The sequence below is a fragment of the Medicago sativa genome, chromosome 7, assembly GCF_051527215.1.
Source record: "Medicago sativa cultivar Bolivia chromosome 7, Bolivia_mono, whole genome shotgun sequence".
Taxonomy (NCBI): domain Eukaryota; kingdom Viridiplantae; phylum Streptophyta; class Magnoliopsida; order Fabales; family Fabaceae; genus Medicago; species Medicago sativa.
Genome location: NC_140755.1, coordinates 87,264,714 through 87,276,213, shown reverse-complemented (window position 1 = coordinate 87,276,213; position 11,500 = coordinate 87,264,714). Strand labels below are relative to the sequence as shown.

Below are 11,500 nucleotides of genomic sequence, written 5' to 3'. Positions count from 1 at the left end.
GTTACTAATATATTTTTAGAGGATTTAAAGTCCAATCTTTAACATAATATTTTGCTCACGTTTGTTACTAATATTTTTTTCCAAAGGATTTAAAGTTCAATCTTTAACATTATTTTTTGCTCACGTTTGTTACTAATATTTTTTTAGAGTATTTAAAGTTCAATCTTTAACATTATTTTTTTCTCACGTTTGCTACTAATCTTTTTTTAGACGATTTAAAGTCCAATCTTTAACATTATTTTTTGTTCACGTTTGTTACTAATCTTTTTTTAGAGAATTTATAATCCAATAGAGAATTTATAATCCAATCTTCAACAATATTTTTTGCTCACGTCTATTACTAATGTTTTTTTAAGGGATTTAAAGTCCAATCTTTAACAATATTTTTACTCACATTTGTTACGAATTTTTTTTAGAGGATTTAAATTCCAATATTTAACATTATTTTTTGCTCACGTTTGTTACTAATCTTCTTTTTTTTAGAGGATTTAAAGTTCAATCTTTTCCATTATTTTTTACTCACGTTTGTTACAATTGATCAAAGACTAAGGATGAGTAATTTATATCAATAAAATAATATGGAATACTATTTTTTGTGGAAGGGATATGAAAATACTTGACAATCTTTGTCGGTTGTATTGAGGGGAACAACACAGATGTACAACATAAAAGCGGCTGATAAAAAAGTAACATGAGTTGTTGTTTTGTGCTAGTTTTTTTGTAAGTTGATCTTTGGTTAACAGAGGTAATAGAGGGTTAACGGTGACGATTAGTGACATGAATTACTAATCCACGTATTATTTTATAATTGGCTATTTGTATTTAAAATTAAGGGTATTTTGGGAAAGAAAAGTCCAACCCAAAGGTATGCTTATAGATAAAAAAAAAAGCACACTATCATAGTTTGTATAAGCAATTATAAACCAGTAAAGTCAAACAATTCTTAAAATTAATCGTAAATAATTTGAATCATAATAACTTATACAACATAAAAGCGGCTGATAAAAAAGTAACATGAGTTGTTGTTTTGTGCTAGTTTTTTTTGTGAGTTTGATCTTTGGTTAACAGAGGTAATAGAGGGTTAACGGTGACGATTAGTGACATGAATTACTAATCCACGTATTATTTTATAATTGGCTATTTGTATTTAAAATTAAGGGTTTTTTTGGAAAGAAAAGTCCAACCCAAAGGTGTGCTTATAGATAAAAAAAAAAAAAAAAGCACACTATCATAGTTTGTATAAGCAATTATAAACCAGTAAAGTCAAATAATTCTTAAAATTAATCGTAAATAATTTGAATCATAATAACTTATATACCAGCAAAGTCAAATAATCCATAAAATTAATCAACTTTGATTAGTTGTAACATGAAAGAAAAAAAAACTTACAGGTTAATTCTGAATTCTGATGCAGAGGGCTGAGAGAGGTTGAGAAAAACTAAACAATGCGGGAACGAACTATGAACTGTGAGAACCCTACTTATTAATATTTTTAATATAGTGCTAACAAATCTTTTTCTAAAAGATTTTGAATCATAATATTTTGCTCACGTTTATTACTAATATTTTTATCAGAGGATTTATAGTCCAATTTTTATCATTATATTTTTCTCATGTTTGTTACTAATCTTTTTTTTTGCTCACGTTTGTTACTAATATTTTATTAGAGGATTTATAGTCTAATATTTAACATTATTTTTTGCTCATGTTTGTTACTAATATTTTTTTAGAGGATTTAAAGTCCAATCTTTAACAATATTTTTTGCTCACGTTTGTTACTAATCTTTTTTTAGAGGATTTATAATCCATTTAATATAGTGCTAACAAATCTTTTTCTAAAAGATTTTGAATCATAATATTTTGCTCACGTTTGTTACTAATATTTTTATCAGAGGATTTAAAGTCCAATTTTTAACATTATTTTTTACTTAATTTGTTACTAATCTTATTTTTTTTGCTCACGTTTGTTACTAATCTTTTATTAGAGAATTTAAAGTCTAATCTTTAACATTATTTTTTGCTAATGTTTGTTACTAATCTTTTTTTAGAGGATTTAAAGTCCAATCTTTAACAATATTTTTTGCTCACGTTTGTTACTAATTTTTTTTAGAGGATTTATTGTCCAATCCTCATCGGCTATTATTTTTGTTTAAAAAAAATTAAAAAACTCATAGACTTGTGAGAAATAAAGCAGGAAAAAACATAAACTTCGGATTTTTTTTTCATAAGTGATTATTGTTCAACTTTGATTTTCTCAAATTCTGATTCATTCATTCTTCTAACAAAAAAAAGTAAAAACAAAGCTTGAATTGTAATGTTGGCGGAAAGTAAATTGCTCGAAGGATAAAACAGAAAGATATTCAATTCATGAAGTGGACCTTAAAGATATTCCGTTCAATGGTGCTTCAGAAGTATTAATCAAGTTCGCGAGCCTTGGAACTTTCTAATTTTTTAGAGGTGATGAGATGTGATCAGATGGTACTATGATGAATTCTGGATCGATTTGAATTCATGAGAAGAGACATAAAGAATGCAAATATAATTTTTAAACTTTATGTGAGTTTGATCTGTTGTTAACGGTGGTAAAAGAAAGTTAACAGCGACGATTAGTGACATTGATTATTAATCCACATGTTATTTTATAATTGGCTATTTGTATTTAAAATTAAGGGTATTTTTGGAAAGAAAATTCCAACCCAAAAGTGTGCTGAAAGGGGTAGTTTTCTTTATATATAGTATAGATAATTTGATTTTTTTTTTCCTTCTATTTTTATTCTTTATCATTCCAGTCATACACGAGAATCTAATGTGGCAGAAAATCTTGCCACGTAGATTTTTTATGACGTGACAAAAAAAATTGGCCATTATATTTTTGACTCAAATTAATTTTGTTTTTGCTAACATTAATTGAGGTGTTGAAATAAAGAAAACATAGACCTTTTTTTTCTTTCTTTCTTTTGTAGGCATATAGTTCAGAAGAATGATTTAGATGTTGAATGTTTTATGATTTTTTGTATGCATGCTTATGACGTTAATTTGGCCTCCCACATAATTTTTTATTTTGACAAGGGACAAATTATTTATGAATTTTTAAAGCATTCAAACTTAAAAATCAAAACAATGGAAACTTCAACCTAGAAATCGAATTTTAAGCTGATTGTTTTTAGGAGGCCTCTAAAAAATATATAATGGATATGTAAATTTTCATAGCAAAATTTTGTTCTGATTAAGCATATACTCACGAATCAAATTTTGTTCCTCAGTTTTGTAGAATTGTTTATAACATCATAAGAATCTTTGCTATGAAATTTTGAAGTTTCTAAAAACGAATTAATTAATTATGATTTTTTCAAGAAATTCATAAATATGGAGAACAAAAATTCATAATTAATATCCCCGTGAACGTCAGTTGGAAGGGATAGTGCATATTATATGCAGGACTGGGGTTCGAACACCGGACACCCCACTTCACATTTAAAATGTGTGAGCTCTAGCCACAAGGCTACTTGGCAAAAAAAAATTCATAATTAATTCGTCTCTTATTCAAAACTTCAAAGTTTTTGTGGTCGAGGTTGCAAAATTGGAGAACGAAATTTGATCCATGAGTATATGCTTACTCGATTTTTTTTTTAGATTTTGCACTGTCTTTGTCAGAAAATTAAAATGAATCGGGGTGTCTTCGGAATGTCATGAAACTTTACATAACCTCTATTTTGTATTTTTATAGAGGTCTCTACAAAAGACCGGTTCAAAATTTGATTTTTAGGTTGAGATTTTTGTTTGAGTTTTTTTAATCACTCGTCTCAATTTTTTTCCCTTTCTTTCGATTTAAATAAGTGATTTTCACATATATCAAGTGTTTTCTTTTGCGTTTTTTTCTTCGTGATTTCGTCTTCTGAGTGCGGCGTTGTTGTTCGTTGTTTTGCGCGACGTTGTTTGATTTTGCATTTTGTTGAGGTGTTCGTTTTATTCATATTGAAAGATCAGCTTAAATCAATCACACATTCAATCAATGATTTGAACGTCAACGTTGCAGATCCAAAAGCATGAGTATTCTGGTGATTTAGATTTTATCATATTATTTGTATGCATTTTGTCATGTATGCTATTAACTTGGGTGGTATGAGTTTGTTCACAGATTTACATTCACGGGGATTTATTACGCTAATGTTTGGAAATTATAAATAGCATTTTTGTAATGAAAATTTGATTTTGATTAAAACTTTACATATATATATATATATATATATATATATATGTGTGTGTGTGTGTGTGTGTGTGTGTGTGTGTGTGTGTGTGTGTGTGTGTTTTTAATAAAAAAATATAATCAAAATTCTTATTATTTAATGACACCAACAATAATCTGTATTATAGACAAAGTTGTTTAAGGGTATAATTGGAATAATGAAAAATATTTAATGACGCCAACAATAATCTGTATTATAGACAAAGTTGTTTAAGGGTATAATTGGAATAATGAAAAAGTAAGTATAGATATATTCATTTAGTTTGTTACACTCTTTAAAAGGATAAAGGAAAAATAATGGATATATATTTAAATTAACATATATACTAACCGTTGTCATTTTTTTTAAAAAAAAAAAGAACTTTCTTAGAGGAAAAGTTGGTAAAATGATTATTTTAAACCTTTTGTAAAAAAAAAATTAACATATATACTAACCGTTGTCATTTTAAAAACAAAAAAAGAACTTAGAGGAAAAGTTGGTAAAATGAATATTTTAAACCTTTTGCCAAAAAAATAAAATTAACATATATACTAACCGTTGTCATTTAAAAAAAGAAAGAGATTTCTTAGAGGAAAAGTTGGTAAAATGAATATTTTAGCTAATACTTTAAAATTCATAATTTCACATAAATATTTTTGTTAATTCTAAAAAATGAGATACTATACCATTTTAAGCCATGGTTACCAATATTAAACTACAAATTTTCCTAATCACTCAAAAAAGTAAATGTGAATGACGTAAAACAGTAGAAAAAGACAAAAGGAAAGTGAAAAACATGTGCTATAAATACATAGCCAAGCACATATCATCATCATGTTCTTCTCATTCTCTCTTTCTGAAATTTGTGTCTGTTTATTCCTTTTCCCAAAGTTTGTTCTTTTTTTATTCAATTGTGTGGTCTTCTCTTTCTTTTCAATTACCTCTTTTGGGTCTTTCTCTTCTGCTTCTTGAAATGGCTGATTGGAGAAGTAACAAAAGGATCAGCAATCATCATCAAGTGGGTCAGTGGAGATCCTCCTCGTCCTATAATGGAAAACAACCATTGGGTTAGTTTAGTTTCACTTTATCTTTCTTTCCTTTGGTTTTATAATCCTATTCTTACATTGCATGGATCAACTTTTTATGTCTAAGGCATACTAGAATTGATAAGCATATCACGATCAATGTTTTCAAATAAAAGTCATGCTAACTTGTTCTCCAATGACAATAACAATTTTTTTTTTTAAAAGATAAGTGTTGTATTGAAAAAATAAATATTTTTTTAAAATATTGAATACATAATTTTCAAGAAAATATTTTTATATTTAATTTTTTAACATGTGTTTTAAGGGTACATGTTAACATTTTTCTCAAAATAATTGATGTCGCATACATTTTGAGTCTTGCGATGTATTACTCATTTTGTGCTCTCATAGGTTTAAAACATGTATTTGGATTTTAATTTTAATTTTTCTTAGGAATGAGTTTTGGTTTGATGGTCTCAATTTGAAACCCTACGTACCTCTTTTGTGAAAAAAGGCTTAGAACTTGTATTTTGTAAAATATATATGATGGAGGCCGGTTTAGGTTTCATTTCCTTGTCAACACAAGCAACCAATAGCCTCAATAATTGAAGAGAGTGTCATTAAGGACACGAACTTTAACTACATTCTTCTTTATATCTACTAATTAAATCTTTTGGGTGCGCATTTAAAATATCCATAAGTCATTAATTCATTGAATACAAAAACCAAGCGGTTAATTTTCTTTTATCATAGTTACACAATTCGTAATTCGCTTCGGTACGTTGTACAAATTCAATGTAAAAAGCAAGTTTGTTTCAGATTTTTGATTAAATCCGTTTAGATCTGGCCATTAAATACGTATTAATTATTCTTCTCCATGAGTTTTGCCTGTTTTTCAATCTTTTGACACATTATGTTAGACTTACATAATAATTTCATGCAATCTCAACGTGATAATAGGTTATCACCTTAATTATTAATAGATTCTATTTATTCCTTTTGGTTTGCAGCTAAAAGGTTTTCATCAGTGCCTTTGTGGGAAAAGAAGTTTTGTGCTATGGTTGGCTTAGTTCCGTGGCAGAGACTAATAGAAGGCAAGAGGTTTATGTTTCTGCATCAAAAAGTGATCAACTGGGACGACTCTGCTGTCAAAGAGGCATTCGACAATGCGAAACACAGGTTTTGGGCTGAGATCAATAGCTTTCCCTGCGACATACCATTGCCTGATCCTAACATTCACATCGACGATGTGGATTCAACCGCAAGTGTCGACCCTGAACTTTATCTGGATGTGGAAAGCGAAGCAGTGGCCAGCGACAACATAGAAGAAAAACGTGACGTGACTCTAATTATCGATAATTCTCTCCTAGTGAAGAAGTCCTTTGCCGATCTTGGAATCGTACCTACTGGATGGGGGGACGAAGAGGAAAAAGATGAAGTAACAAAGCCTTCTGAACCAAATTATGCTAATCAAGGATGGGAAATGAACCAACATGAAAATAATGAAACAGACTCCTGGGAACGGTATTGGGCTTCTGTTGATGAACGTGCAAAAGAATATGGATGGCAAAATGGCCAGAATAATTCTCAAAGGTGGATTCAGAGGGAGCACTATGGTGGTGATTTTCATAACAATTATCAAGGAAGAAATGTTCGAAGTGGGAATTGGGGAACATGGGATGGATATAACAGAAGGAAAGAAAACAACATGCCATGGTCTAGGAACCGTGGATATCATCATGGCACTCATGAGTATCAGATGAATAGAGGAAGAGGAAGAAATGGAGGAAGAGGAAGAGGTGGAGGAAGAGGAAAAGGTGGAGGAAGGAGGGGAAATTTTGCTTATGCAGACAAGGTAGCTACTCATGGTGCATGCTATGGTAAATGAGGATCAGATGCCTTGGACTGCAAGAAAGGACTCCTATGAATCTGCTAAAGGGCCAGTTTTGTAAAAGTAGTTGAGGATATAAGTTTTGTTATCTAGGTATTATATATGTGAGATTATATCAAATAAGAACAATGGCTTTTTCATTATTGTTGCATCCATCCGATAGCTATATGGTCTTTTGGTGCTTGTAGGTTAACAAATATTTTTGTGGTGACTAATGATACAATGCATTAGTAATGATATTATTGAAATAAGAAATATGCAATTGAAGTTAAATAAGGCTAAATTTTTTCATTCTTGACTCTTTGACTATCTTTGTTCCTTTGTGCATATAGTGGTACCCGGAAAAAACTAATAATATCTATATAGAAACTCTTAATATGACGACTCAAGGACTACGATTTACATTGTGTATCTTATCATTTGAATTTGTGCTCCATGGAAGATGTTGTTGAATGATAAGAAGAATTATTAAAGAATCAATTTATCCCGCTCCCAAACTCTTAGTTTTTGATTTTTCTTTGCAAACCATTTGAAACCTGCTTATCTATTAGGAATATTTATCTTATTCATTAGTCAATGAAAGGTTCCAATTACAAGACTGTAATGTAAATTCTACAAATATTTTAAAAAAATCAAAATTGTTTGATACTTTATTTTTAACTTAAAAAAAGTTTTAAAAATACAAGTAATTTCATAACTAAATCTATACAAATTTTATAAAATTTTATAGAGTTGATTTACTTTATAAGAACTTTGTTTCAATATTTTATAGCAAAATCCATATTTAATACATTCAAGGAGTAGATAATTAACAAAAGTATATTTTAAAATATTTTCAAATTTTATGATTTTAATACATTAAAAGCTATCTTTCAAAAAAAAAAAAAAATACATTACAAACTATAGTATAACCTGAAAAATTTAAAAAAGAGTAAAATGTTTGATTAGTTTAAAAGAATAGTACATAGACAAATATGTGTCATAATTGTAAGCATCATAAAATAGGGATATGTACCGTCTCCGTGAGCTTTAACTCTGTTGGTAGGGACACTGAATAGTATATGTTGGGGTCGGAGTTCGAACCTCAGGTACCCTATTTATTCACTTTTAAAAAAATGAATTTCTAATCAATAAACTAGTTGAAAAAAGAGAGTAAGTGATAGTTATTTCAAAAAGAAATTACATACAAAATAGATAGATATGATAAAATGATGGATTTTTATTGGATCAGATGTATAACCATTTTTACCGTCAAATGCATAACTATTAAACTCATCATTTTAAATTGTCAAATTGTCAATATGAATAAATGGAGTGTTTGGGGTTGAAATTCTGATGCATGCATATATTATACAATGTCTCTGCCAATTAATTTATACTCATAGAAACAACGTCAACACCAAATTATTAAAGACTAAGTTGCTTATGAAATCAATGTCATCTTGTGAATAAATTTAAATTTATATGTAATTGTAATCGCGAGTAAGCAAATTATTGACGGATTAGTCCTTTTAGATATCTAAATTTCATAAGAGGAAATGAAGATTTTGAATAGCTCATCTGGCTTAAGCTATGAAATTAAAGGAGTTGAGAGTTAAAGTTCCATGATTCTTGTCCTGATAATGAGAAAAATACTAAAATAACAATTTTTTTTTTGTAGTGATACTAAAATAACAATTAACATATATACTAACCTTTTGTAGAAAAGAAAAAAAATACTAACATATATACTAACCGTTGTCATTTAAAAAAAAAAAAAGAATTCTCTTAGAGGAAAAGTTAGTATAATGAATATTTTAGCTAATACTTTAATATTCATAATTTCACATAAATATTTTTGTTAATTCTAAAAAATGAGATACTATACCATTTGAAGCCATGGTTACCAATATTGTACAAATTTTCCTAATCACTCAAAAAAGTAAATGTGAATGAAGTAAAACAGTAGAAAAAGACAAAAGGAAAGTGAAAAACATGTGCTATAAATACATAGCCAAGCACATATCATCATCATGTTCTTCTCATTCTTTCTTTCTGAAATTTGTGTCTGTTTATTCCTTTTCCCAAAGTTTGTTCTTTTTTATTCAATTGTGTGGTTTTCTCTCTTTTGCTTCTTGAAATGGCTGATTGGAGAAGAAGCCAAGGGATCAGCAATCATCATCAAGTGGGTCGGTGGAGATCCTCCTCATCCTATGGAAAACCAGCATTGGGTAAGTTTAGTTTCATTTTATCTTTCTTTCCTTTGGTTTTATTATTCTTCAGTTGTTACATTGCATGGATCGCTTTCTTATATGTCTAAGGCATACTAGAATTGATACGCATATCACGATCAATGCTTTCAAATAAAAGTCATGCTAACTTGTTCTCCAATGGCAATGACACAATTTTTTTTATAAAAGATAAGTGTTGTATATTGAAAAGATAAATATTTTTAAAAAATATTGAATAAATAGTTTTTAAGAAAGTATTTTTATATTTATAATTTGTTAACATGTGTTTTAAGTGCACAAGTTAATATTTTTTTTGCTATAGTCACACAATTCGTAATTCGCTTCGGTACATGGTACAAATTCAATGTAAAAAGCTAGTTTGTTTCAGATTTTTGATTAAATTAGTTTAGATCTGGCCATTAAATAAGTATTTATTCTTCTCCATGAGTTTTGCTTGTTTTTCATTCTTTTGACACGTTATGTTAGAATTACATTATAGTTTCATGCAATCTCGACGTGATAATAGTTTATCACCTTAATTATTAATTGATTCTATTCATTCCTTTTGGTATGCAGCTAACAGGGTTCCATCGGTGCTTTTGTGGGAAATGAAGTTTTGTGCTACGGTTGGCTTAGTTCCGTGGCAAAAGGTAATAGAACGCAAGAGGTTTATGTCTCTGCATCCAAAAGTGGTCAACTGGGACGATTCTGCTGTCAAAGAGGCATTCGACAATGCTAAGAACAGGTTTTGGGCTGAGATCAACGACATTCCCTGCGACATACCATTGCCTGATCCTAACATTTACATCGACGATGTGGATTCAACCGCAAGTGTCGACCCTCAACTTTATCTGGATGTGGAAAGTGAAGCAGAGGCCAGTGACAACATGGAAGAAAAACGTGACGTGACTCTAATTATCGATAATTCTCTCCTAGTGAAGAAGTCCTTTGCCGATCTTGGAATCGTACCTACTGGATGGGGGGATGAAGAGGAAAAAGATGAAGGAACAAAGCCTTCTGAACCAAATTATGCTGCTCAAGGATGGGAATTGAACCAACATGAAAATAATGAAACAAACTCCTGGGAACGGTATTGGGCTCAACGTGCAAAAGAATATGGATGGCAAAATGGTCAGAATGATTCTCAGGGATGGAATCAGAGGGAGCACTATGGAGGCGATTTGCATAACAAGTATCAAGGAAGAAATGGTAGGAGTGGGAATTGGGGAGCATGGAATGGATATAACGGAAGGAGAGAAAACATGTCATGGTCTAAGAACCCTGGATATCATCATGGCACTAGTGAGTATCAGATGAATAGAGGAAGAGGAAGAAATGGAGGAAGAGGAAGAGGTGGAGGAAGAGGAAGAGGTGGAGGAAGGAGGGGAAATTTTGCTTATGTTGAAAAGGTAGCTACTCCTAGTGCATGGTAAGTGAAGATCAGATGCCTTAGACTGCAAGAAAGGACTCCTATGAATCTGCTCAAGGGCCAGTTTTGTAAAAGTAGCTGAGGATTTAAGTTTTGTTATCTAGGTATTATATATGTGAGATTATATCATATAAGAACAATGGCTTTTTCAATTTTGTTGCATTCATCAGATAACTATATGGTATTTTGGTGATTGTAGGATAAGAAATATTGTTGTGGTGACCGATGATCTAATGCACTATTAATGACATTATTGAAATAAGAAATATGCAATTAAAGTTAAATAAGGCTAAAAATTTTCATTCTTGACTCTTTGATTATCTTTGCTCCTTTGTGCATACAGTGGATTCTTTATGTAGTCTACCACTTCTTCCACGTTATGCTCTTTTCGCACCTCCTACCGTGGTGGTGATTCACCGTATCACTGGTGAATGATGGTTCACTTGGTTGTGATAACCTTTTTTTATGCTATTTTGGATTCTATTTAATAAGCATCGGAGAAAGTAGGTGTAGGGTCATTGAACATATAGTTGTATATTAACATAGTGATTGTTGTTTTTGGATTTCCAAACTGTTGTATTTGGATTTCCAAATTCTATTATCTACCAAAGTTGTTACTAGGTTGAGTCACGACCAGGTCACTCTCTTTAAGACGTTTCGTGGCACTGCCCAAAATTGTGCAAGGCAGACTATCAACCACGCCGCCTCCAGGATAAAAC

At 30.3% G+C, this 11,500-nt stretch overlaps 2 protein-coding genes across 3 annotated transcripts; both read left to right on the top strand.

The window, feature by feature from the left end:
• Window positions 1-5,199: 5,199 nt before the first annotated feature.
• LOC146909751 (uncharacterized) lies at window positions 5,200-7,216 on the top strand. Its single transcript, XM_085726146.1, has 2 exons — window positions 5,200-5,293; window positions 6,262-7,216. The coding sequence occupies exons 1-2, from the start codon at window positions 5,200-5,202 to the stop codon at window positions 7,137-7,139; spliced, it is 972 nt and encodes a 323-aa protein (XP_085582272.1). The 3' UTR covers window positions 7,140-7,216.
• A 1,972-nt stretch (window positions 7,217-9,188) lies between these two features.
• On the top strand, window positions 9,189-10,943 carry LOC146909750 (uncharacterized). 2 transcript variants are annotated; one of them, XM_085726141.1, is made up of 2 exons: window positions 9,189-9,352; window positions 9,929-10,943. In XM_085726141.1, exons 1-2 carry the CDS (start codon window positions 9,262-9,264, stop codon window positions 10,783-10,785), a joined length of 948 nt encoding a protein of 315 aa, XP_085582267.1. In that variant the 5' UTR covers window positions 9,189-9,261; the 3' UTR covers window positions 10,786-10,943. The 2 variants fall into 2 exon arrangements, with proteins under 2 accessions (XP_085582267.1, XP_085582266.1); XM_085726140.1 differs by having other exon boundaries at window positions 9,189-9,361.
• Window positions 10,944-11,500: the final 557 nt, after the last annotated feature.